The sequence below is a fragment of the Opisthocomus hoazin genome, chromosome 5 (assembly GCF_030867145.1).
Source record: "Opisthocomus hoazin isolate bOpiHoa1 chromosome 5, bOpiHoa1.hap1, whole genome shotgun sequence".
Taxonomy (NCBI): domain Eukaryota; kingdom Metazoa; phylum Chordata; class Aves; order Opisthocomiformes; family Opisthocomidae; genus Opisthocomus; species Opisthocomus hoazin.
The window spans coordinates 74265151-74293018 of record NC_134418.1 but is presented as its reverse complement, the minus strand read 5'-3'; the positions used below and the strand labels follow the sequence as shown (position 1 = coordinate 74293018).

At 37.7% G+C, this 27868-nt stretch overlaps 1 protein-coding gene across 6 annotated transcripts; it reads left to right on the top strand.

Moving 5' to 3' along the window:
* Positions 1-69: 69 nt before the first annotated feature.
* HPGD (15-hydroxyprostaglandin dehydrogenase) lies at positions 70-27184 on the top strand. 6 transcript variants are annotated; one of them, XM_075421739.1, is made up of 7 exons: positions 70-229; positions 385-508; positions 4507-4613; positions 14789-14885; positions 23055-23131; positions 25090-25253; positions 26334-27184. In XM_075421739.1, the coding sequence occupies exons 1-7, from the start codon at positions 137-139 to the stop codon at positions 26470-26472; spliced, it is 801 nt and encodes a 266-aa protein (XP_075277854.1). In that variant the 5' UTR covers positions 70-136; the 3' UTR covers positions 26473-27184. The 6 variants fall into 6 exon arrangements, with proteins under 6 accessions (XP_075277854.1, XP_075277855.1, XP_075277860.1 ...); XM_075421740.1 differs by lacking the exon at positions 26334-27184 and adding an exon at positions 23976-24115 and having other exon boundaries at positions 25090-25173; XM_075421742.1 differs by lacking the exons at positions 70-229; positions 385-508 and adding an exon at positions 3247-3363.
* The last annotated feature ends 684 nt before the right edge of the window (positions 27185-27868 follow it).

The window sequence follows — 27868 nt, the reverse complement described above, 5'->3', positions numbered from 1 at the left end:
GGAGGAGGAGGAGGAGGAGGGGAAGAGGGAGGGCGGGCGAGCAGGAGGGAGGGAGGGAGCGCAGGAGGGAGGGAAGCGGGCAGGTGACACGGCGCTAGGTCGCTGGGGCTCGGCGGGTGCGGGGCCGGCGGCAGCCATGCACGTCAATGGCAAGGTGGCTCTGGTGACCGGCGGGGCTCAGGGCATCGGCCGGGCCTTCGTCCAGGCGCTGCTGGGCAAGGGCGCCAAGGTAGGCCCCGGCGCGCGCCCCCTCACCTCGCCTCGAGCCGCTCCTCACGGCCGATGCCCGTGGGGGGGGGGGGGGCGGGGGGGAGGGTGTCGTTCGTCCGTCCGCCCGCCCGCCCGCCCGCCGCTCAGCCTCTCCCTCCGTCCCTCCGCGCTCAGGTAGCCCTGCTGGACCGCAACTCGGAGGCCGGGCAGGAGAGCAAGGCGGCCCTGGACGAGCAGTTCGAGGCGCAGAGGACGGTGTTCGTCCAGTGCGACGTGACGGACCCGGAGCAGCTGGCAGGTAGGAGGGCGGGGAGGCGGCGGGGCCGACGCGGCTGGGCGCGAAGGCTGGGGCAGCACAGCCTGCTCCCGGCCGCTCCCGACGGCGGCTCGACGAGGATTTGTAGCGAGAAGTTACCGCCGGCATGCGTGTATTTCGCCGTGCTGCTTGGCACACCGCAGGGCAAAGCCAAAGGAATGGTCCCCACCGAGCGCGGGGCACTCCCGCACGAGAGCCTCAGCAGAAGATAATTGTCATTTTATGAGTAATATACCTGGACTTGCTTTTTATGAGGCTTCAGTACAGACTCCAAGCTGCATTCTGTCGTGGAATCACAGGTTGGAAAAGACCTCTAAGCTCACCCAGTCCAACTGCGGTCACAGGGTTAATGGGCTCCGCTCTGGGCTGTGGTGCTGCTTCCCCAGGGCACGCTCCCTGCCAGCGCCAGCGGCTGCAGCCGAAGGCAGAGCTGGCAAAAGATGGCACACCGCGTGGTCACCGTGTCAGGCTGAGAACGACTCGCACCCGCGTTTCGCAGGCACAGGGAATGGCAAGGAGCTTCCCTCCTGTATGATTTCCATCTGTGTTTTCACTTAGTGAATAAATCATGTTCCGTCCTGAGTTCTTAGAGTATCGCATAGTGTTGGTGTATCCCTCAAAATATTTCATAACAGGCACATCGCTCTGTCAAAGTTTCATTATTAAAGAGATGCATTCATAGGTAGTGACTCAGACTCAGATTTTGACATCACTCGTGTCAGTGCCCTTTCCCCAGATTCATTGGTGTCAGGCTAGATGCGAACGTTCTTCGTTCTGCTTTTATTCACTACACTTCACTGGCTGCTTCCTCAACAGCGGCGATCGAGCATGTCCATTCCTCTTCCACAAAACGTTGCCGCTAGTCCAGAATTCAGCAATATTGCTCACTGCTCCGAGCTAGCGTGACTATGCCTAACTCCAAAGCTTTGTGTTGTCTGTCTGTAAGACAGATGCTGGACTTTGAATTTGAGATCTGCTCTAATCAGCAAACAAAGCTTTTATCAGCTAGGTTGATGATTGACTGTTTGTCCCTGTGGGACGAGTAACCTAGGAGAAAGAAAAAGCATCCTAGGGGTAGGAATAGCATGTGCTGCAGCAGGAGTATTAGCCCAGTGTGCTTTCTCTCCAATGGTCCCTTCTCTCCTCAGTGCCAGGCTAGTGCAGGAGCCAGGGCATGCACTGGGAGCTGCAGTGGGCAGCACAGGTCAGCAAGAGAGCTTTTAGAACCAAGTCAGTAGCAAAAGAGCAATCAGAATAGGATTGGAATGGGCCCTCACAAGGAGTGAGAGCAAGAACGGGCGGCTGCTGCTCCTGCTTCTCTGACACTGCGTTATTCCTGCTGCAGGTTTCTTTGCATAAATTTGCAATCACATCTTAGAATCCTTTGGGGTTTCTGGGGTATTTTTTAGTGGTTTTGTTGGTTGGGGGTTTTTTTACCTCTATATTTTCCTATTTTTTCACTTGTAATTGCAAGACACCGCGTATTAAACTTAGATTAATTTCACTCCTGGTGTTTAAAGCTCTTAGTGGATACGTCAAGTGCTGTACTAGCTTTTTGTGTTAAAAGTCATGTCCCTGAATGAAATTCCTCTTCTTTCAACTTTAGCCTTTCCAGTATGAAACAAGTCACAGTACTAGAATCGGTATCTGTAGGTACATAATGCTTAAGTGTAGGAAATCACCTACTTCATCTACATTCAAGTCTTGCCTCTGCTTTTTTCTCTGGTGGCTCTTCCATACAGTCTTCCACAAAAATGTTATATCTTGTTCCACTTTTGAAAAATCACCATACATTTATTTTTGCTTTCCATGAATATTTAGGAAGCTCACATATAACTGGTGTTTGTGCTTATTTTCCGCTGTTTTTCTTACCTCTCCTTTAAAATGGATCCTCCTCTTCATATTTCATTTTTCTTCATTCAATATTTCATATGAGCATCTGCTTTTAATTTTTATGATTCCATAAGCACTAACTAGTGTGCAATCTAAACACAGAATTATTCTATGTTTGAAAAGGGATGAACAAGTCAGTTTACACCGGTGTATGGGTGATAACTTTATTAAGAATTTATAATAAGATTCTTCTTTTGTGGATAGGTAATAGATGGGATTACTGTAGGCAGGTAAACTTTTACCAGAAATATTCCAAATTTGGTAATAATTCTTTATTTCAACACTAGATATGCAAACAGCTGAAAAACATTTGGCTCTTGTCTCACTATGTAACTAGAAAATTACAATTAGTCAAGACTGTGAATTTAACAAAAAAATAATTGGCAAAAGTACTATTATTCATGGTGGTTTTTTGAAGGCAAAAAATTCTATTAAGATGAGACATGCTATTTAGAGAAGCCTTAAGAGGGAATCAGGGAGACAGTTTCCAAAATTTGGAAGCTAATTGAAGACCCAAACTGTATTTATTTTACTCACTGAAACCAAGTTGAATAATCATTTCTGCTCTTAATAAAGCCAAAGGTTTTCATTTGCCCTTGCTGGTGCAGGCTTGGAAAGGTAAGAAGTGACTGAAGAGTTAAGTTGGGAAGCCAGAGAATGAGTTAGCAACAAACATAACAGAAGCCAAAAAGGCAGACAGCCAAACATAGAGGCTTTAGCAATTTTAAAATATTCTAGTATGGAATAGAATATTCAAAAAATCTGTACAATAAAGGCAGTTGGACAAATAAAACCTTTCCCATCAGCTGCCCAGCTCTTGTTCTGATGACAAGATGATGACTGTGATGGACCTGCAGCATTCAGGCAAAGAAAGACCTGTAACAGTATCGACCACCTGGTGCAAGAAAAAAACTCTGTAAACCCCAGCAACTGCTGCAAAAAAGGTAGATGTCTCAAAGCTGCTGCTATGCTCCTGACTGACACTAATAGCCAAAGACTAATGATCAGAGAACTAAGATGGTCGTGGGATCACCTTTTAGTGAAGTGCTTTCATTAAGGCCTGTCAAGCTTAATTTCAGCACACCTGAAATACTCCAGATTTGTATTCAGTCACCAAATGATGGTTTTTAAAACAATATTGGGGGAGCGGTGTCTTGGTTTACATAATAATAAATATTTAGTGACGGGGAACAATATTTGGAGGGAAAACAAACACCTATATACATGTCAGATAATGTCTACAGTCATGGAAAATTTTAGTCTGGAATGAACATCTGGCGGTCATCTCATCCAACTATCCTGTCAAAGAAGAGCCAGCCTAGATGAGTTCATTCATTACTATGACATCACGTTTTTCCATACACGTGTTTTATCTTAGTTCGAACGTTGTCATCTGGGAGAACACAATGTCTTTGTGGAAGTTTCCCAGTACTTTATTTTGAAATTCTTTGGGAGATAGGCCATTATTTTCAACAACAGAAGGAAGAAGATTCGAATTTGAGAATCACATTGTTAAGGTTACCTGACAAGTGGGATGTATAAAAATTGATTCCTAAACGGATAGACAAGAACTATGATGAATTATTTGTAGTTAAAACATTCACATTAGTTATATCACTGAATAAGAATTGCATTCTTATGTTAAATTCACAACAAAGAAAATTGTTCTGAACACATGAAGCGTCTATTTTTGCTTTAAAATAGATAGTGCCAAATCTTGAATTCACTAGCTATATCAAACTGATACAAATCAAGCTGTAAATGCTTAATTTATATAATTAGGGTGCCATACATCCTATCTAAAACAAAATGTATCGATGCTAAGAACTTTCATTAGATCATTTTGTCAGGCATTATGAAACTGAATGGCTACTATGGTAACATATTCCTTTCAGTTTTCCTGAATATGTTTAATATTGCTGAATGGTTAGATAAAAATTTTAATTGCATGTTGCTCATTAGTGGCTAAGAAAAAAGTGAAGACCTTTTGGTAGACTAATAAAATATTAATTCGTATGCATGCATTGCATTTTTATATCTTACTTTCCACAAGTGCTAAGACATTTCACCCTTGGATCTTACTATAGGTGCCTTCAAAAAAGTAATTGAGCATTTTGGAAGGCTGGATATTGTGGTTAATAATGCTGGAGTGAACAATGAGAAGGACTGGGAAAGCACTATACAAATTAACTTGGTAAGCATTATTTCCTTTTGCATGTTCGTACTTCAGTATTTGATGCTGGAATACACTTAACAGCCCTTGGCTTGTACAGATTGTGCCATATGACGGAACATGACTTCTTGGATTGATAAGCACAGCTATTGAAACAATAACCTTGTAACTGCGTATGTAGTAGCCAGTAAATGTGTGTGGTAGGTCCTTTAAGTTGTCTGTCCAAGACGTACAGCACTGTGTGGAGGTACTCAGGCTAACACCAGACAACATTCTCTTCCTGTAAAACCCAATGAAACCCCAGGCAGGTGTAACAGCTGGGTGCCCAAAGCAGTAGAGCTGCACCTACAGGAGGCCAGTCTGTTTATAAGAATGTTTTAGAACAGTTTAGTTTCTTGTGAGACTCAGATGGCCTGCATTACAAAACAAGTTGCCATTTGTTGGTATTGCAAGAAAACTTGTTCAACCAAGAGCTCCACATTTTCTTCACCAATGAAGCATGCATACAATTTGAGATTTTAATATAGGCCCTTTCACCATTGTCACTGACAGAAGCACACCACTTACTTGCTAAAACCCAGTACATTCAACGTGCCTGTAAAATTTATTTTCAAACAGGTCAGTTTTATTACCAGTTCTTTGATATTATGTGGTATCTCTTCAGGTGAGACCACAATATATGTTTCTCCATTGAAAATTCTTTAGACTACACTGCTAGGAGATCTAAGCTCCTAACTTTCCAGGTTAATAAAATTCTGACCAGCTCTTATTCTACCACCTGTGAAGTTCTAATTTGATGGTGATTCAGTAAGTCACACCTATGACCATACTTACAAAGTGTTATAACCTGCATTTGCAAAGAAAATAGCAAAAGGAAGCTTGGAAGAGTACCATGTAGAGTTTTCTCCCATTGGTCATTTGGAATTTGTCAATGCAACAAGAAAGCTGAGGATAAGAAAATTAAAATTTTGGTTTTCTCGAAAATTTTAAGGACAAGGGTACATGACTCTTTGAATCCTAATTCTTCCATGAAAACAAACTAACAAAAACCCCCAGCAAGTAACACAAGCTGTGTATGAGAGAAGTTACAGAAAAATTAATGGGAAAATCTTTATTTGGAAAAACAAGAAGTTAGATTTAATAATACTTTTTCTTGATCTTTTATATCTAGCCAAGGTCAAATTTGCCTATTCTTGGAAGGGACTAAACTGAGACCAGAGATTAAAATTTCTGCAACAAGACAAATACATTTGTTTTATTTCCTTTGCTTTTTCTTTACATTTTTGAGATTTAACTACACGTATTTCTTCCTCTTTTTAATTTCTAAAATATTCTAACAAACAACAGAAAATGTCATATTGTGAAGTAACAGGAGTGTGACATCCTCACTGATATGCAACACCAATATCTATTAATATAGATCCCTTGAATTTGAAAGAAGACTTTATCTACGTTCTAGATTACTTATTTCTCTTGATTTTTGTGCCTGGTTTAACACAGGATGTAAGTTACTGCAGGCAGCCATCCACTTGTCAAATTTGCAAGTACAGATAGTTAGCCTTCACCAGAAAAATTGAAGTCCATGTGAGAAACACATTTGTCTGTGATTCACCTTTAAATTTAGCACAAAAAAAATGAAGGCATTTGTGATCAGCAAATGTTGAAGATATTTAATATCCAGGTAAATGTCCTAACTTAAAAAAGGGGAATATTATATATTTTATACATTATGGTATAGGTAAGTTCACCCTAAATGGCCTAATGACTTAATTCATGGTTGAAAGTTGAAAAATTTCATCAATACATAAGAACATCTAAAACAATTAAGCAGAGTAGAAGTACAGCCATATGGGTTAAATCATAGTAACTCTAAGATCCAAATATCTTGTAATTTGAATATTCTTTGCCTGTTTAACCTTGAGTTGATTTACTAGCTTATTTCCATAGGGTATTTCTATATAGTTACTGTTATTTGCATAAACCAAGATATAACATTTTGTACTTTTTGCTTTTTAACTATAACAATAGAAGAATAACAGCTGCTGTATGTAATATGTTATATTGGTTGGTTCCATAAAATGTCTTTTGCTTCTTGTAGAGAAAGGAGAAAAATATGTACAAAATAATACATGATTTTAAAATGTCTCTATTTCCCCAATGTAGAAAATTTTAAGTATCCTTTGTGTTATGCCTAAGAACAGGAATAACTTCTATGGCCACACATTTTGATACACATTATGTACACATTTTCTACTTTAAAAAAGGGAAAAAAACCCTCTACTTGCCAGTCTTCTATCATTTATGTATTGATACAACAAATATTCCCTGCCCCAGTTTCAAGTGCAAAGTACAAAAGTAGAGCAGTACAGAGCAAGATAAATCAGAACAAACATATATGGGGTGTGTTCTTTATGACTAAAACAGTTCACAGAACCGGTTGGTCTTCAGGAACGTTTTTAAAAGAGTGCAAGGAAGTTCCCTGATAGCACTGCTTGAGAAAGCATGAGGAACAGAAATGAAGAAGCAAGTTCAAAGAGTGGGACTTAATTTAGAAAGAAAAAGAGGGAATAAAACACTATTCCTACCTATATCCATTAGTTTCCTGAGAGCGAGAAAAGGCAACTTGATAAAGATGGGAGTAAAAAGAATATCAATTGCTAAAAGATATTTCTGTTGCAGTGCTTTCCACTGTTTTGCTCTATTTTGTGCTGAACAACATCCACTTGTTTATTACTTTATTAGTATTTCTATTAACTTTTTTAGTTAAGTATTCCAGCAACGCCATCCATTCCTCACCTCAGAACTCCAAGGCTGACTGCATTGACGATCAACGTCAGTTTGATCAATGGCAGCTTCAACCACTCTTGTTATTATGGTATATAAAAAAAGATCTTGGCAAACATACTGGAATTCCCTTTTAAATTGATATCGGCAGTGTAGTTTCAACAGCCCATCACACACACACACACACACACACACAGCCCCCGCCATGTCCAGCATGACAAGAACAGTGTTTCCTGCATCTAGCTTCATAAGAACCTATGCCTAAGGAATCCAGAAATTTTATAACCTGACTCTTTGCTGTTCAAGTCCCTAAAGAAAGAGAAGTGCCCAAATCTTTATGAGCCTTGAACATATATATGAGTTAAACATAATTTGGTCATTTAAGAAGCTTCCCTAATTTTCTCTTGTGTTGATGATATAGGCTTTCTGGAACCACTGCAATTACAGTGTCTGCTATAATTACAGTATCTTTTCTCTTTACAAGTACACTTAGCACAGTTTATACAAAATAATCCCAAAATTTACTTGGAGGTTGCTTTTTTAAGATTGTATCAGAGGTTTCTGAAAACTGACATAGGTTGCAGTATACAGTTACATGTAGCAGAACTGGTATCATACGTGCCTACATTTTACATATTACCTGAATGAAAAGTACAGAAGTACTTTATAAAACGTTTTTGTGATCTTACTGTTTTCTTACTCCAAAAAGTTAATTATTTTGTAGGTATATTTAAACCGATTCCCCAGATGAAATTAAATAGACTCATGAAAGAAATTGACTGCAAAATCACAATTTTCTCCTGTTAATGGGATGATGTTGCACATTATAACACATTATTCTGGCAAAACTTTAAATTGCAGTCCATAACTTGGGCATGCCAAAAAATCCCAGTCATACGGGATCTCATTGTTTAAGCATTTTCCTGAGAGAAGTAGAATTCAAATACACATGTAAAATTTGTTCAGGTGTGTGACAGTCTCATCCTTCATTACTAGGCAAAATGTGGCAGTACCTAAGAATTCCAAGTTTTTACATTTTTCATGGGTTTGCGTAATTTACTTCCATAAATGACAAAGGTAACAAGTTTCTGTGAATTTAGAAAAATCCTTTTCTAAAATGAGGTCTACCTAATGCAGTGTTTGTCCCTGCAAAATACTTAGATTGGTACTACAGAGAAGAGAATGCAACACTGTATATACACGTGTGGCTCCATTCAATATAGCTCACAGTGAAATAAATGTTCCAGCAACTAGAAAACCTTGCAAAATGAATTCATTTGCTCATCAGTAAGGACAGATTCCTCAAAAGGCAAGTTAATGTCTTGGCAGAAACCAGAAGGGTATCTAGGCAAACTTCAGAAGTGATTAGTTTTATTTATTTTGGGGACAAAAACTTCATGACCATGACAAGGCTGTTGTGCTGTCCAAGCAGGAGAAGTCATCCCTTGGGAGTAGCTACAACCTTCTTCTGGTCCATACACCTTGCTCTCCTTTCCCAGTGTACCAGGAGAAATGACAAGGGCTGAACTTCCTTCCCAAAATAATGTGACTAGGACATATAGCTGGATTCAGCAGGTGGAAACTACCAGCAGGTCCCACAGTACAGACAGAGGCAAGCACTGTTTCTTAATGCTACCAACACAGAAACAAAACAAACCAAACAGTGCTATCTGTAGAAGACAAAATGGCATAGGTAACTAATTTACCAAGCTTGCATTCTAAGATAGCCAAAAATACACTAACTCTGTTGTTCAATGGCTTAGTTGCTTATTCTTCAGCATAACTCGATGTCAGACAGAGGACTAAGCCTAGGGAGAGATGCGGCCACCAAAAAGTGAGAAGTACCATTTACCTTGCAATCAGTGGCATGAGGGTCAATTCTCTAAGTGCATAAAGCAGCCTGTAAGATTATTTTTGTTGTTCATATTGCGCCAGGAAGAACACAGATTTACCTTAATTGCACAGTAAGACAATGAACTTCTTAGCTTACAGTTTTAATGTATGTTTACAGTCACCAATGTTGAAGTAGAAAGAAAAGCAGATTTCTCTGCACTAAGAACTACTTAAGCCCAGCTACTCAAACTGCAGTACTCTTCCTATGTTCTTCAGGAATGTGTGGGAGGAAGAAAAGGAAAGACACCTGCACAGTAAAAAAAACTAAAACATAGTATTTCACTCCCACATTTTACAGAAGCTACTGATTTCTAGCAGATGATCAAATCCCATTGCACATTCCTTTCTCCTTTCTGCCTCTCCCTCCCTCAGCTTCTTGTTTTCCACAGTTTGAGTTGGATTTTCAAACTCAAGAGCCTGCAATTTCACTTCACATGACAAGTAAACTAACCTATACATAGGAATGCCAAGGGACTTGCATGCTTGCTACAACCTGCTTCCTAGAAAATCTACATTTAAGACAAAATCAGTCCCACCTCCCTGTCCAACAGCAAAATGCTAAAATTTTCCACAGCTATCACTAGCAGCACTTAGTTTCAGACTTTTGAAGTTCATCTTACGCAGTTCATAAAGTACTTCAAAATGTTTCCTTACAGATAGCCATCAATTTACAACATCACAGTATGAAAGTCAAATGATCTTGGGTCAAATTCCATCTCTGTGCTAACCTGTTTTCTGAAACCACAAGCCAATGGCTCTTTCATTTGTTTTTTGATCAGTATCCTTAGCACTGAATGAGGTTAGCTCAGAAACCTACAAATAATATTAGGACTGATTACTGATTACCACTTTGTTCTCTCAAAGGAATGCGTATTGCCTTATCACCTTGATAACAACAGTGTAGTCATCTTCAGCACTGAAGGAACACAGATATAGTTTCTCGGCATAAAACATTAGCGTGCATAAGGAGACAGCAGAAGTAGCAGACAAGAGATGGCAAGGGAAACCTTATTAAATAGGTAGAAGAAACTATGTCAGTTGAAACAGCTGCCTTGAAACACTAGAAAAAAAAAAAACCCACTGTGTATTAAATTACTTTCAAAGCAATCATCACACACAAAGGATGATGTTTTGGGCACCACCACTGAAGAACACTTTTTTTTTTTTTGTAGATTAAGCTAAAATGAAACACAGAGTATGCAAATTGACTTACAGATCTAATATTGGAATACAAGAACATTGTACAACACTGGCTAACACTGATTCCTGACGCCAGAAAAAAATGAATTAGGTCTCCACTGAAGACTTGGAGTCGTATTAGAATCAGAGTTTCAATATATGATTTCTTACACAAGAACACAATTAAAACCATACAGCTGTGGGATACATAGAAATGTCAAGAATCACAGATTTTGTAAGTTTTGTTTCTGATTTTGATACTGATACACAAATTGCCATTTAATGATTTGTTAAAAAAGCAACTGCAAATGTTTTGACCTTTTGCACAATTATTTTGCAAAGTTTACCATGCTGTCAGATACTAAGTTTTGGGTTTATTTCTGTATGGTGCTTCAGAATGGCTGATCTCCTCTAATTTAAATCTGTAATTTATGGAAGATAATACTAGGAGATATTCCCACACTCACTATTACAACTTCATTGGAAAGAATTTTAATTTCTACTAGCAGTTGAAGAGCAAAATTGCCTCTCTTGGGAGTACTCTCAGACCTGCAGCGTACCTTGATGGTCCATCTTCATTATGTGCTATAGTAAAACACCATATTTGGGCAAGAAAACAAACAGCAATGTCACTAAGATATTTTTTCAACAGCTAGGAGGACAACCGCTTAGATTATTTTCTAATTTTAATGATATTAGTTTTCAGTAGCCAGGAGCAAAAATATAGGTGAGTCAGCTGTCCCAGTACTTGCTTTACCTGCATTTAATTGCAGATTTGGCTACTTCACTACTCTTTGTTCTTGACGTGTTTATGGACAACATCCATGCAGCTAAATGCAGTTGCAAACAAAGGAATTGTAAAAAATCCAACTCTAAAATGCAACATGCTTTCTTGCACAAAGCTATGTCTTGCAGCATATTTCTGTCGTAAAACAAGTCAGATAATTTTTTTTAATTGGGTAATTTTAAATGTTAACTTTCCCAGAATTTCTATTTGCAATAGACAAACTGTGAATCATTGTTGGTTAAGAGCATAGATTAAATTATAATTCTTAAAAGTATACACAGAGAACTACACAATCTGAAGACACGTTTAGTTTCTTTCAGTTTCTTGAAAGACAAATTACAGATATTGTTCATCTTATCCTGAAATTGGGCTGCACAAAACCCATCATTCTTTGCCTGGCTTACTTCCTCTTGTGTATTTCACAGGACAGTGAAGTAACAGCTGATAAGCTTTCTTCTAGAATTCATCTGAAGTACATTCTGACATCAACAAATAGGAATCTCAAGTCGCACTTCATACTAGAGGGGGCCTGAAGCTGCAATTTACGCATTTGCAAAGATGGATTTCATAACAAAAACAAAAAACCAGTATGCTATTGTTCTTTGGAAAACAATAGTCCAAAGACTATCTTTCTTTGAAAAATCGCTTTCCCATCTGAGTGTTTGGCACCCAGACACCAGAACCAGCTTCACTTCTTCAACTCAGCTGGATTGACAGGCTCAGGCTCGACTGGAAAGTGGCACGAAGACTTCTAAGCACATATTCTATGACTTCCTTACCACAGTAAATTCAGCCCCTGCTGTTCTTCCTTGGAGAACTATTGAGAGGGCTTTCTCTCCTGGAGAGAGAGGAATTCTGGCAAGAGAATGGGAGATCTATCACACACCTTTCATCTGAAGTGCCATCTGCTGAGTGTGCAGACAGCCAGGTTCTTCTCACCCTGTCTATTTTGTTCAGAGTTTATCTCCAGAATAATACTTTATGTTACCAGCCCAACCATCAGAAATAGCCATGTCACCTGAGCTCAGCCACACTCAATGAGAAGTTTTTTGCAAGGGTAGCAGCAGGTGTAGGGGCAATATCCGAATGAAACTCTGTGTTAATTCTGAAGACGACCTCTCACAACACCTACGTAAAAGAGAAGGCTTCCCCAGCCACTTGAAGAAATGTAAATTAGTGGAGTCTAAAGAGAAAAGAAAAGCAGTATAGCGATTTTGACAGAAGAGTCAAGCTACCCACTTTTTCCTTGTCTTATAATTGTGGTTTGGCCAAAGACTCATCTAGCTCTATTATCTCTTTGAATGAGAGGGCTGGAGGAATAGAAAAATCTTCAAAGTGCCCCAAGCTACTTCCTTCTCCAGCTGATTTATTTCCTCTAATCGTCCTAAGTGGAATTCTCTTTTTCTGTTCAGCAGGCTGAGCCACTGCTCCAGGGCATGGTAGGACCTGCACCTGCTCTCCACAGACAGCATTAACCCCTTCCTTTCTAAAATGTCTTGTGTACAGCCTATCGTGGATAGATGAAAAAACACCACCCACCCTTAAGTCCAAGTCTAATTTCAGTTGAACTGCCAATGAGTTTATGTTCAGTATAAGCACACCTCACAGCAACACTACTGGGCATTAACGGTCTTGTTATTCAATAAATTCTTTAAAATTTTCATGTGACAATCTACATTAAACAGCAGTTGACTACATTTATAATAGCTCTGAAACTTTCCCAGACATGCAAGAGAAATCAGGTTTAGCAGGGTATTTTAAAAGGCACCGAAAGCAGTTCTTTGGAAAGTTTCTGTTAAAACATTTAATCAATAACATTCCTTTTATACTAATCAAAACATTTTTAAAAGTATGTTACTTATGACAAAACTTCCCAGGAGAAAAAAAAAAAAAGCTTTTTATAGGAATTTTTTTCTTTAATAAAAGTTTAAAATGTTATTTCAGAATTTTGAACTGTTCATAATTTGTGATTTTTTTTTTACTTTATTCCAGGAAATTGGTATATTGAAAATATTGCATAAAATGCTGCAACCATAGAAAATGAAAAAAGCTGATTCTTTATTGAAATTCCAAAGCAAATTTGGTAATGGCATCTCAAGTTGTTTTATCTCTGCCAATGGGCAGCTTAACTTCATGTTACTTGGGCAACGGACAAGCAATACTAATACAGTAGTTAAAACCAATAAGCGCGAAGGGCAACTGAACTTGGACTTTTACTTTACTTTTTATAACATTAAGTTTTATGTGTAAAACTATCAGCTAACAAAAATGAAATGCAATACATGTCTTTAAATTATTCCAATTTTGGTTTCAGAATTTAGATAATGGTAGATAAATACTTAATGTTCTGATTTTAAAAGCTTTTTCTTTCTAGTACACCTAGCCACTATCCATTAGGGTTTAGTCATCTACAGATTATTTTTTTACTGTGTTATATTATTACTTTGGGAGATTTCCTTTTCCATGATTCAAAATTCTGTAGAACCTCCCTGGTCAAAACTCTTAGTGAAATAATTGTGCACATATGTGAACATATTTGTAATGCCACTTCATCTTTTGAATATCTTAATTTATTTGGGTCAAATAAATAGCACTAAACAGTAATAAAATATAAATAGGCTTCTCATTTAGCAACTGAAATAGTATATCCAGAAAAAAAAAAAGTAACTCAATACCTTTACTCATTTTAAGTAGAAATTGTAAACCAAATGTGAACTGATCATGGAGAAATCTAACAAAATCAGTAAATGGTGAGATGAACCCCAACAGAAGTTCTGATTGCAGTAGGGTTCAAAACCAGATCTTATGGAATCAAGATTATACTGGCCTCAGTAAAATTTTCTTCTTCAAAGACCTCTCTTAAAAAAAAATTTAAAAATAACATGCTGCAGCTAATGCTATGTTAACTCCACGTTTCACACCTCTTCAAATGCTTTTTTACCTTATCTATATTTGTCTGTTTGGATTAACCTTCTTTTGAGAGGAATAGTAAAACATCAGTAACTTCAGTCAGAAAAGAATACAGATTTATAATATGCTTGGACCAGAAATATAATATATAACTTAATTCTAAAAGCAGATCTCATGCCTGGAGCCAAATGCAGTTATAAGTGTGTGTTATCTTCAGATTCAGTCTGTACGTCTTTTATAAAGTAGAGCAGTTTGTCTCAGTAAAAATGCTGGGAACTTGATAAGTTCATCCACCACTTATATCCTCAGATACAGTGTTTAATCTATAAATTAGTTACTTGTTCTGCATTTCATTTCATTCATATCATTTCTCTCATGTTGTATCTTTTTAGTTTGATTATTGATATCTTAATAAGAATAATAATTAAGCTGCTATTATTTCTATGCATTGCAATTGTGATTCTGAAGTTATTAAATTGCATTATTGTGGAATGTCATCTGTGTTTATAACCTTCCAAGGATAAATATGATCACTGGTAAAACAATACAGGTTCTAAGCACCATGACTACAGCAAGATTCAGTTTTTAGGAGCACAAAAGAAACATATTTTGAATTTAATCACCCCTTTCTCCCCTCTATCAGACATCTGTGATCAGAGGAACCTATCTCGGCCTAGAATACATGAGAAAAGGAAATGGAGGTGACGGAGGAGTAATTATTAATATCTCATCTTTGGCAGGTAAGAATATTTTCTGTATAAACGCTTTCTGCTCACTGGGTTGTTTCTATAATAAATGCATCACACACAAATGATTCACACTTTTTCTTCTTTCTTATGGCCCTTCTCTGTTTATTCCCATTTTGACCTGGTTTTCATCATAGCAACCAAATATCAAAGGACCACAACTATCCTCTTCTTTTTTAAACTCAGTTCAATGAAAAATTCAGTAATTTTCCTATCAGTCTCATATTTAACATTCTTGAGCATGATGTAAATAGTTTTTTCAGGTTTCTGTACTGCCACACACTGAGTAAAACCTAACTAGCCTCAATTCATTATGCTTATTCAACACTATTCAATAACACTGCTGAATTAAAACCTTATGTACACCACATTGTGTGTAAGAAACAAAATCTAATGTCTAGACCTAATTTGAATTCAGGGTTACTTTAAATCTGATTATTTTTTCTATTATAAAGTATTTGTTGGGCATTAAACATGGAAAATAAGATAATCTTTTTTCACAGAAAGTGAGGAAGTAGTAGCAGGCCCTACATTCAACTCCCCAGGTGCACATCTGCAGGAATATTTAAGATTAGACTGTATCTACTTTATTAATGAAGATTGCCACACACCAACTCTGGCCGTCCTCTAAGTCCTCTCACATGTGATCTACCTCTGCCTGAGAAGCCATAAAATAAACACTTATATTTCATTGAGTTTAAGCTAGCACATTCTTTGCTCACTACTTACCTATGTTATAACTGTATTTCAATTTGTTGGCATAAAAATAGAATCATATGGCTTCTAAGTCAGTCAGGGTTATTGCTGCTCAGCTGTGAGGCAGAATCCTTCTCCCTTTCCTCTAGGTACACACGTTACAGTGGCTGGGCTCATAGCAAAAAAGCACAACTGAAGGGGAAACAAGTAAAAAGAGAATGATGTCACCTGACACCCTTCCTCAAACAAATTGTGGGGAAGTATTTGCACTCTCTCATTTGTTTGAAGAGTTTCTTCTCTCTCGCTACTGTCACAGTGTCTGGGAAAAATAATACGTAGGCTGGTTTGCACCTGGATTGTCAGTGCTTTCTGCGGTATCTGTACAGAACACCAAATGATAATAATTTTATTCCATGGTATTCCTACGTGTTTTAACAATGAAAAGCCAGTAAGACAGCAGTGGCCAGAGCTCCTAAGTGTGAATGGGGATTTGTGCCCCATAGGTGTGAACGTTCTGAGTATCATTACATTCTCCTGTAAACTTTGGCTTTTGTGACAAGAAGTCCAGTTCACTCTGTTGACATAATGCACGTGGGTCTTGAGGATCTGACTTAATATACACACATGCTTCGCATTAGTGAGGGGTCCTTTATTACAGGTCTCCAAGTCCCTTTAAGTCAGCACTTGCAATGCTGCCTAACATGTTGCCTCCTGATGCCAGTAAATTCCTCTCCGTTGGTTCAAATGGACATTGTATCAGGACCAAATTAACCCAAAGGAAACTGCTACTGCAGTACAAGAGTTCATCAACACAAGTAAAAGATTAAACATTTTCACAGAAGTGCTGATGCCCATGCAATGCTTAAGAAAGGACAGGGGCAGAAAGTAGTTTGATTCAGTTTCTAACTAATTTCAAAAGAACACAAAATTATTTTGATTTTAAGACCTAACAGCTTGGCTTTTCTCGGTTTGGTAAGAGCTTATAAGTGCCTTTTTTATTATGTAATTAAAAATTACATTTATTTACTTAGTTTTTTAACATTAACATTGTGCCATAGTGATTGTGGGAACCTGTCAAAAACAAAGTGTTCTTTGCTTTGTTTGCTTTTACACAGCTTGTATTTAGCAATTGCTTCCAAGGTCATAAGGAAAAATACATTAGAAAAGCTGACATACACTAATTTTTATCTTTTGTTTATTTACTAGTATTTGTGCTTTGTGACTCTAATTCCCATTTCCAGTCTCGAGGTCTAAGTCCTGCAGTTTATTCCATATATAAAAGGCAAACTGCCACTGGCTTGTTTAACATTCTCTTCTAGTGTTTTCTTTTCTCAGAGCTAGCTTCTGTTGATCATTAAACTTTTGAGAGGTTTTGATCCCCCCTGTCCAAGTTCTTTCTAAGATTTTATCAGATACACTCTGCAGACAGCAAATATTCTTGTGTCTTGCTGAGCAGAAAGAAGAGTTATATTTAGTGCTTACATAAACTTCAATAACATTTGCTTTACCCGCTAATTAGTTTCCAGTTCTTCACCATGGGAATTTTGCCAATGATTTGAACTAGGGACAGAATCAAGCCTGACTGCTTTATATTTCCAAACACCCATGGAACTACTTTAATGCTTCCTATGAAGTGGGTGCTTAAAGTGTTCATTCCACTGGATGAAAGCCAGAGCGTCCCCCCTTTCTTTCTGCTATTGAATCTTCCTTCCCTTAGCATCTCCACAAGACAGGACTAAATACTAAAGGGAGAGAAATATGTAAGGACATGCAGCAGGCACACAATTCCTAATCCACTGCCTCTCAAAGCTATAAAACTTTCTTAATTTTACGGGATTTGTGCATTCATATGAAGAGGAAGTAATGCCACTAAACAACTGAGCTAATGTGAAATAGGTTTTACTGCCAACTTGACCCCATAAAAGATAATGCCAATGACTACAGGTTTTTGCATTGTAATAAACTTCATTTCCAATTTACATAGTAAAATATTCTAAAATTTCTTCTGTAGGAAGCTATGTACATTAATTTTAATTCTGTTTAACAGAATAATTACAAGCAACAGAAAAAAACATACAAAACTAAATTTAACTCCTGAGATTATTTACAGAGTTAAATTTAGCATTGTCTCTTACCTTTTGGTGGCTGGTACCTATACACTTTTGTTAAGTAAAGGGGGAAAGGGAACTCCTGTGTGTGCATGCGCTTATGCTTTGATAGCTTTCATACTTTCAAGAAGGTATTCTGTAAAACTGAATTTGTATCTGTCTGGATTCTAGCAGATTAAAAAAAATATATATATAAGTAGTCACAAGAGGGCTTAAAAACTAGTAAAATATTTAGCATCAGATCATGCTATTTTTTTTTGAGAGTTGTTCAATGTGTAGTGTATCTGGGTACCTTTCTGTTGTACAGCCATATCAGTCGTTTAATTACATTCAAGTTCAAGAACTCTGGCTCCACAAGCAGCCAGTTTGTCCTCCTCCTACAGAAAGTTTCAGCCAAAAGAAATACTTAAAGCACCCCTTGCAGCAAACTGGCTTCTTTAGGACCTGATCCTATATAGATTACAAGAACAAAGCTACACATATGGTTAACATCACCGAGTAAAGGCCAGACTTTATCACAGTGATACAGTGGAGCAACAGTGTAAATGGCTGTACAACTGGGACCTTCAGGTCAGCATCATGAAAGAGCTTCTGGTCCCTCCCCTTTGTAAAAAAAAATGCTGAGCAGATTCCACAGAGATAAAGTAATAAAATTTAGAAACTATTCTCCTGAGACTTCAGTCCACTGTTAAAAAAAAATCCTAGAAATGACACAACTTAGAATTTTTGCTAGGATTTCTGTGTTTGCTTTGTTTTGACACAGATCACAGCAGTATAATTGACATAATGGAATGTGATCTTATATCTCCTCCCTGCTCTTAAGAATGAATCAATTTTACTATCAGTCTGCAAGACCATCACGCCCCTAGCTCATTTCTCTAGTTACATATCCACTTCTTCAAATGAGGCTTTGGCCTTCAAAGAGCTCTGTAAGCATGCTCCATACTGTTTATCCAGACTTTTGCCTAAGGGCGACAAAAGAGATGTCTGTAATGTGGTTTGAGAAAATGTTTCATTTAAATAAATATAACTGAATGCTGTGACATTATTTATTTGTAAGTATTCTATGTGTTGCTATAGGCTTTGATAAGTGTACTTATAAAACAAACCTAGTACGGAATGGAAAACAAATTACTTTGGCAGTATTTCCCAACAAGTGGCAAAGTACACTTTTAGTTTGCTTTCAGTAGGTTCCATCAGTTTGCCAAAAAATATGTTTCAGGATTTTCACATCTTTTTCATAAACAATGAAAATTTAGAGTTTTAAGAATGCAACACGATACTGTGATTATCACATTAGTGAGAGAATAGTAACTATTTTAATGGCATATTTGAATGTTTTAATAGTGAATATAATTGTCTAACGCATAACTGAGAATAGAGCTTAATAACCGCATAGCCATAGTGTAGAAGCGTTGCTTTTTGATGAGTCCAAAGCCTTCATGAAATCAACTGCCATGTTAGAAAACAGACTTTGGTTCTTGTATGCTCTGTGTCACACTCGTCCAAACATGAAGTACGCTATTCCAAGAATTAATGAAACAAAGATACTATTAAATAGAAAGTACATTTGTCTGAAGCTGCCTAACAGTGCACCCATGGAGAAAATAGGGAGTGGAAAGGTCACCTAAAAGCTAATAAATCTTATTCAGAGACTTGTTCAAATCTCTCAGGGCATCGTGTTCAGTGGGAAAGAGCACCTGGGGAAAATGCTTAATTCTGTATTCATCAAAGCTCTTCGTACCCTGAAAGGAAATACTGGTTTCAACAAAGCTTACCAATTCAATTCAAGCTTATTGATACAATCCTCCACCTCCAATACTAATTTCTCAAGATGTGGATAGTGAAACTAGCTACCATAATAAATAAGCAGCTGCAGTGAGAAGCCTGACACAACGTAGAGTGGTAGAGTGGTCTTGACACTGTAACAACAAGGGGACTAGAGTACAACTAAGGGCAAGAGCTGTCTCTGACAGCCTGCAAGGACCTCAGAAAAAAAAAGCACAGTTAGCACTGGTGCACAGGATTACTGCTGGTCTGCTTGAGCTGGTTTTAGTAAACCAAAGGGCACCTTCAGTCATCATGAAATCATTGGCATTTCACCAACTGGTTCTCGATGAAGATCATTTGAGGGGAGAAGGAGGTTCCCCGTCATGTAAGAGTTCAGTGATGCAGCAACATCTAGAGAGAGCAGAAAAATCAACGCATAGTTGCCTCTTCTTGCTGAAAGAGATTGAAAACCACATGTATCACTTTCCAGGAGTACACTGGCCCATCATCATCCATTTGAACACCCTCCCTTTCCTTCCTCCCCTTATTTTGTGCATAATCTTTTCCAGTCTGTTTCATCTGTTTCACTGCTGTTCCACTTTGCATAAAATAATTAAATATTCATGGGAGCAGCAAATAGAATCCAGATTTTCTAACAAATGAATGCCTTAACCAATATGCTATGAACTCATTTTTGCTCACTGATTGAGTAAATACTCAGGCCGAGCAGGATCAATGTCACCCAGTGGTTCATCCCAAAAGACTCGCTAGCAGAGTCCCCAGGACCCACCACTAACAGCCAGAGACCAAGCACTCCCCAGGGCAGGGAGTGGCTCAGACCTGGAAATCCCACACCTCAGCTCCGGCTACCAAACTCAGGAACAAAAGGGAGACAAGACTGTCATTGCCTGGGGTGCGGGATGCTAGGACTAGTCTTCACTGGCGCCGCTCTGGCTGAAAGTGACTCCACTGATTTCTTCTTGGTTCTCCATTTTAGCAAAAATAATAATTTCAGTTAGAAAAGAACTGGGCTTAATGCTTTCTTTAAAAAAAAAGTTATTTGTTCCCCCCTTCCTGCCTAGTTATTCCTGCTGTCTTTTGACATTGGAGTAAGACTTTGAACCTTATTCCACTTCATTATTGTGAGCTGTGGCCTTCTTTTGTTAATTTCTTGACTTTGTTCCTCTTCCTTCTCAAGGAGCAAGTAATTTATCTTACTATTTAAAAAAAAAATACAAAATTCCTCCTCCTCTGTGTTTCCCAGTAGATTTTGTCTTTTGCATGCCTGTTAGCTGCAGCCTCATTGGGACTGTTTTTTTCTTTAAAACACGTAAAACTCCTCAGGAATTATTAAAAAAATAGTATCATAATATTTCTAATGTGCTAATATTCTAATATTTCTAATTATCTGAAGAATGGTGATGATGATGAAGAGTCACCAAACAGAGGAATATTAAGCCTGTATTGCGATCACAACCCAGAGGAGACAACACAAAAACCTTTTTTCATAAAGCAAGTTCTCAGTCAGAAGCAGAACACATTAATCCAATCCAAGCAGATAAATACAAGTTTAAGAGAACAACCAGCCACTAGGTTAAGTTCTTCTCTTCCCACCACTGAACAGTGCTAACACCACTGTTGCTCTCACTGGATCACCAACGTGGCATTTAAATCAAAATAAAAACTTGAAGCTGTTAGGGTTGTAATTAGAGCTTTATGCCTTCTTAGAAAGTTTGTTCCTTCATACAGAACTGATTCCAGAGCAAAGAGCCCATGCAAGTCTCTGGCATACATAAGTTTTCTGACAAATCCATACTTGAAGCTGGGTAGTGTATTCTTCATCTTCACTGAGATGTCACACCCCTTTTTGATTACATCACTTTAAGATATAAAATATGGAGAATGAAAAAACCACATCTGAGAGATTAATTGGGATGACTTCCAGCAGAATCAAACATTAACATATCAAAATCAGTATCCAGTTTTACAATACTACATTCGGGAACACAGACAAATTTTATCCTTTAAGTTTAGGACAGGCTATGGTTTGCTACTCATGAGACCCTAGCTTTCAGGTGGAACTACAGCATCTATGCAGTCCAGTTCAGCTGCCGTTGTATAGTGGAAAACGTTGGCATAATGGGCAGACTCAGTCTGTCATCTCTTCTTGAGCACCCTTTTGCCATGAAACTCAGTCTTACTAGAATTAAGTCCTAAATTTTCCTCCAAAACCTCTGTTCTCTCTTCTTTCTTTACTATAAATAATGATTCTATGCTCTCCCAGTCCCACCATAACGGTTCCCAGTATTAGCAGTCATTTCTCATTTTGCTTCTCCTTACAGAGGACAGCAATGATGTTACCCAGGATTTTTACCTCTTATTTCTGTTCTCTTCTAAAAATATTTGTCCTGGCTTTTCATTCCAGAAGAGGGCCCACTGCAGGAGGTACCATACCATGAAACTCTTTTCAGCCGATCTAATTCAATCTAGAAAATGCTTTAAAAAGCTTTCCTATCCACATCTCTGCTTTCATTTCTTTCTGCTCACTATCTGAGGTCTTCAACTTATCATTCCATTCACTGCGTTTAGTCACTTATCTCTACACTCTTTCCACACTGAGGTCTTGCATTCACTTAGTGCTTTTTTCATTTGCTTATTGCAAAATGGCTTCCCTATTTCAGTCAAATCTCTTTAAAAAACCCCTATCATCTATGAAATATTACCAGATTAGTAAGTAAAATAAATTTTACAATGCCTCAGATGGTGCCTCAAGTCTCAATTACTTTGTTTATAGCTGCCCCTTTGAGAAAAAAACATTGTGCAAAAAAGTACGTATTTGTTATAGTACTAACCGCCTTGTCAAAGGAGTAGGCAGTAACGGTATGGCACAGTCAGATGTATCGGCTGACTGCGCTTCAGCCCGCCATGCAGCACACTCCTCCTCACCTCTGGCATCAGGGCTAGAGTAAAAGCTTTGTCTGAGGCTGAGTTTTGCTACTATTCCACAGAAGCAACATAAGCGAGGGATTTAAGTCAGACTTCATATTTAGATTTTGATACATTACAAAGACTGTATTAAATCAGTGACAGTAGTCAAAATGGGGTTTGCTACTTCCCTTACCTTTTCCCACATTTCCTCCCTGAAACCACTGTGAATGGTTGCAGGTGTCCAGTTTACATATCAGCAGCTAGGGTGTCAGCAATCAAATTTTATCCAAAACACTTCACATAGTTCATATGCTTTGAATACTTTACAGATTCATAGAAGGCGGCTCAAAAATACAATCCTTGAGTGTTTTCTTCCAGACCCTGTCCTCCATTTTAAGTCATACCTCACACAATTTTTCCTCTTAAAGTTTATACTTTTTTGTTACTCTTCTTTTGCCTCCTCATGTTTTTATCCATCTCATATCTCTTCCCAGACTACCTCAGATTGCAAAATACAATTTGCAACTTTTTACTAACCTATTTTGCTGCATCTCTATTAATCCACCACTTACTTTTTACGTTAAAGACCTATATGTCTGTTTAAGGTAATCGTAAGCAGAGGTACCCAACATCTTTATTCAGCTGCCTTTTTATTTTAAAGGACTCATGCCTGCTGCATTCCAACCTGTGTACTGTGCTACAAAGCATGGTGTAATTGGATTCACACGGTCAATAGCAGTAAGTATGTGTTTTTGAAAACAGTATCAGCAGCTCCTTGGGAACATGCTAAGTTTCTCATGTTCCCTCTCTGTTGTCACACCACTGGAACTAATTTTCTTAAAGAAACCCAAGTGTTTGAAGCAGTGGAGGTTCCCTCCTTTCACAAAGGGAATCCAAAGATGGAATAAGTAAGGCATGTGTGTGTTTATGACTGTTTTGATGTTTTGGGAGCATGGAAGAAAGATGTTGCAAAGTAGTTTAAGGACAGTGAGAGGAGCCCAAAAGTCAAATTCTTATCCAAGCTTTAAAAATATTTTTCATAAGTCCATCCCAGTCATTTAACATTTTGGTTTCCTTATTTGTAAGCCAGGTTGATGACTTTTTTATCATAAATAGGCACTAAAGTATACAAAAAGTGACTTGAACACAAAATATTTACCTTTCTTTATTCTTACCAATGCTTAATATGCTGAAAATGCAAAATGACACATTCAGGATAGCATATGTCAGATGTTATACAGTAAGTCTTAGCCAAAACTTTCTAGTTAAACTGAACAAGCAGCAAGATAAGATATCTTGGAGGGGGCAAATATGATTACACTTTCATAGGCGAAGCTAAAATATAGTCTACTCATATAAGATTTCCAATCTAATTTCCAGAATAAAATACCTGAAATGATAATTTGGATAGTTTATTCATATATTATGCCACCATCTTCCACCCAGATAACTTCTTTTTCAGATTAACTGAAACAGATTAGTATGGATAAGTGCTGCATATAACATATTAGCCACAGCATCAACCTGACACCTTTTTTTCCTTTTTTGTTTTCTCATGACAATATAAACATCATCATTTAAGTTCAAAAATAAAGGGTCTGCTAGAAAATTAATGGAAACGCTGTCTCTATGGAACATCAGAATGCTGAGGAGAAAAAGAATAATAAACACAGCAAATCACTGTATTTACCAGGAAAGGCACTACAGCCTAATGTTGGGCAGGTATGACAAAAAACATCCAGGACTTGAGTTTATTTTCTTCTCTAGACCAAAAGCACAGGCTACCATATCATGAAAATGATATGTGATTTACATAATATCAGAAAGGTTTCCTGTTAAATGTTCAAATAAATAGAATTCAGTGTTGAAGAATTATAGTTTTTCTTGGATACGTCATGTGTAGTTCATAAGTTCTGTGCCATCGCTAAGAAAGTTTATCCAGCGTACAACATACGCCTGGAAGCTGATCAGACTTCTTTGCCACGCACATGCACTGGTAGCATCATAAATGACGGGCCCTACCATTCCCAGAACAATTTGTGCTGCTTGCTTTCATCATGTTCCTGAACTGCTCCTAGAAAAAACTCCTGCCTTGTTCCCGGAGTTCACAGGGACTTGCCTGTGGAGGTACTCAGTGATAGACTCGTCCCTTGGCAGGGACGATAGAGCAGCTGGCAAGGTTTAGTATTACAGTTCTAGGAGCAGAGACCAAATCCTATTTCTGTTGAGGAAGGTAAATACAATCCTAGAGTTAAATCTTGATTTGATTTCAGACATTTTTCTTTTAATAAAAAAGTTCTTAGAAGATTGGAAGCATACATTTGGGAGATATTCTTTACTTGGCTTTGCTTATGAGAGTTATATCATCACCCTAGAATACTGTTAATGACATGCCAAGAGCACTAATAACAAAAATATTAGAAAAAAACAGCTGCATGGAAAGAAGAGTGTTGTGTTCTTGTGGAATTGTTCTCCCAGCAAATCAGATTTTTGTTTTTTCTGGCAATCTAGTACGATTACTGGAGAAAATGTGCTTCAAACTTAGTTGTTGAAACAGAACAATCAGTAGTAACAAAATTTGCTTACTAGGCAAGGCTGAAAAGTACTTAGTGGTAAATCTCATTCTTTGAAAAATTACTTACACAATACTGTTTTAAACTATTGATGACAAACGCCTAATTTTTTCTCTTTTCTAGTTAGCTGCTAATATGGAAAACTACGGTGTGAGACTCAACACAATTTGTCCAGGATTTGTCAACACACCGATTCTTCAGTCAATAGACAAAGAAGAGAATATGGGACAATATTATTCATATAAGGATGAGATCAAAAATATGATGCAGTTCTATGGCGTGATGGAGTAAGTCAAGTCAGACCTGGAGGTTTTTTGCCTTTGTTAATGAAGAACAAGCACACACAATAGAACTTTCAGCAAAATTAAAGTAAAAAGGAAATGTTGTCTCAGATAGAAGGCTATCAAATGTGTTATCTTATATACAAAGAACAAATGGCAGATATCTAAGGCTATTTTAAGTGTATCTCCTACGTAGTCATACTTCCCTTTATGCATTCCTATTCCCCAGCAAAATGCAAATCAAACTCCCAAGTTAAAGATGGTGTGTTAGTTTTTAACAGCCCTTGGTGTTCTTCCATAAATTTGTTTAACCGAACTTGTTGTGAGATGCAGGGTATAACATTTGTATTGAATTTCCACAAAATTTCCAAATGAACCATGGCAGAAATCAGACCAAGAAGTGACAAAACTGGACTAAGTTCATGAGAGCACAGTAGCGACAATGGTGGATCAGATCGAAGAGTTACCTGGCCCATTATGGTACTGCCAACAAAGGCCAAAAGCAGACAGCTAGGAAAGAGAGTAAGAACAAGACGAGCATAAAGTGATATTTTTTTAACACTTTCTCAATCTCTAACAATTAGCTGCTCAGATACTCCTGCACAAAGGAAATTGTATGACCGCATTGTTTCACCCACACTTTTTCATATGTAAAATATATTGCACCTCTTGACCACAGAAAACTGCATGTGGTCCTTATGTTAATTTGTATGTTAGTCCTGCTACAGAAAGAGGGTAAAACAACAGCAAAGACCTGCAGAGGACTCTGTAAGGATTACTTCTGTCCTTTGCCCTGGCAGAGAAAACTTTGATAGAAAGCCCAGTGGCAGCTGGATGTCCACAGGGATTTAGCAGTAGGTAGAGCAAAGAAATGATGATTTGTAAAGTTCCCGCTTTACATCGTATGTCCTGATTGAGGAAACTGAATTTCACTCATACCACCTCTGCTTTCGTGAAAATAAATTTGTTCAAATACCAGATTGTTTAATTTTCAGGGTATATGGATTTATATTGAGTTTCTTTACTTGTCCCTTTCACATGTTCTATCACATCATGATTCTGAAATATCAACTTTTTTTTTTTCAGCCCATCATTAATTGCCGAGGGACTGATAACAATAATTGAAGATGATACTCTAAATGGAGAAGTTATGAAGATTACAGCATCCCAAGGGATTCATTTTCAACAATACAGCCAAACACCTTTTACATCATCAAAAAGATAAATATATGCCTTACGCTAATTGTTTTTGGCCTTTCTTACATAGAAAAATTTTGAAAAAGCGTAATTTTTTTAAAAAAGGTTAGTGTTCTATCTAGAGCAGTGAAAATGTTCACAGATTCGCATCCTACTAGCAAAGAAATGGACAAGAAAATCTGGTGTGGGAAGACATTACCATTCTATTCTGATTCCGTAAGCAGTAGTAATAGTATTTATTCAGTAGAATAAACACACTGCTTGGAAGATTTTTGGTTATGTAGTAATAGGGGCCAGGTTTTTTCCTTCTGGTAGTTCTGATCTACATACTCCAGGCAGATTTTGGTGGACCTGACTTATAATTCTTCTCACTGTTGTAAGCGTCTACTTATTTATATTCTGAATTCTTTAGGCCAGGAATTCAGTTCAGGAATCTAGAACGCAAATATACCTATAAGGAGTTAAGAATTTACTACTTCTTATGAAATGTAAAATAGAACAAGGGGCAAAAATCTCTTTCCTCATTTATATATGCAACTGAATATGTTGCATATCACAGAAGTACAGATTTTTATCTTCTTGGATTTTGTCTATTTATAAAACAGTTCAGAATTATTTTTGTTTTCTTTTACAGATATATATATATGAATTTTCTTTCTCTGTATATACATGTATGAATACTTTTGGCATTAATTGAAATGTCTACTTCCTCATTAAATCTCATTTTCTAAACCTTTAAATCTAATTTCTTGCCTTAAGTGATTAAAACCTCAGTTAAATCCTGAATAATCTGGGAGTTTTGTGTTTTATACATGTTCCTTTTGGTATCATGATACATATTTTTAGATGGAGCATGTCATACAGTGGCAACGAAAATAAAAAATGAGCTTCCTGTCTCCTGAGTGCCACCGGACCTTCTGAATCCAGGTCAATACCCAGCTACATTTATGAAACAAACCGTGGTACTCCATGGGTTACATGCCTGACAAAAAAAATTTTTACATGGTAATTTATTTAGGATGATAGCATAAGAAGATTGAATAACTCCTGGGACGGCTGGGAAAAGTTAATGTTTACCCTCTTTAGGAGCAGTGACTTTAATTTCACTGATGTAAGCATTGTTTATTTCAGCATTGTAACTGAAAGAGTGGAAACACTAGTATTTACCTTCTGTGGAAGTCAGGGAGTAATAAGACTGTGGGGAGAAGAAAAGAAGCAGACACACATACCTTGAACTACTCATCATTCTCCCCATGCCTCCATTTTTGGCTCTGTTAACACTATTTTTAAAGCCTATTTTGAATCCATACATGTTAGCCACATCATCAGCATCCCTGAAAGCATCTGTGTATCCCTCTGGACTAAAAGATACTATCTGATTTGATTATTAATTTCTACTTTTGTTTCATTAAAATCAGAGCATT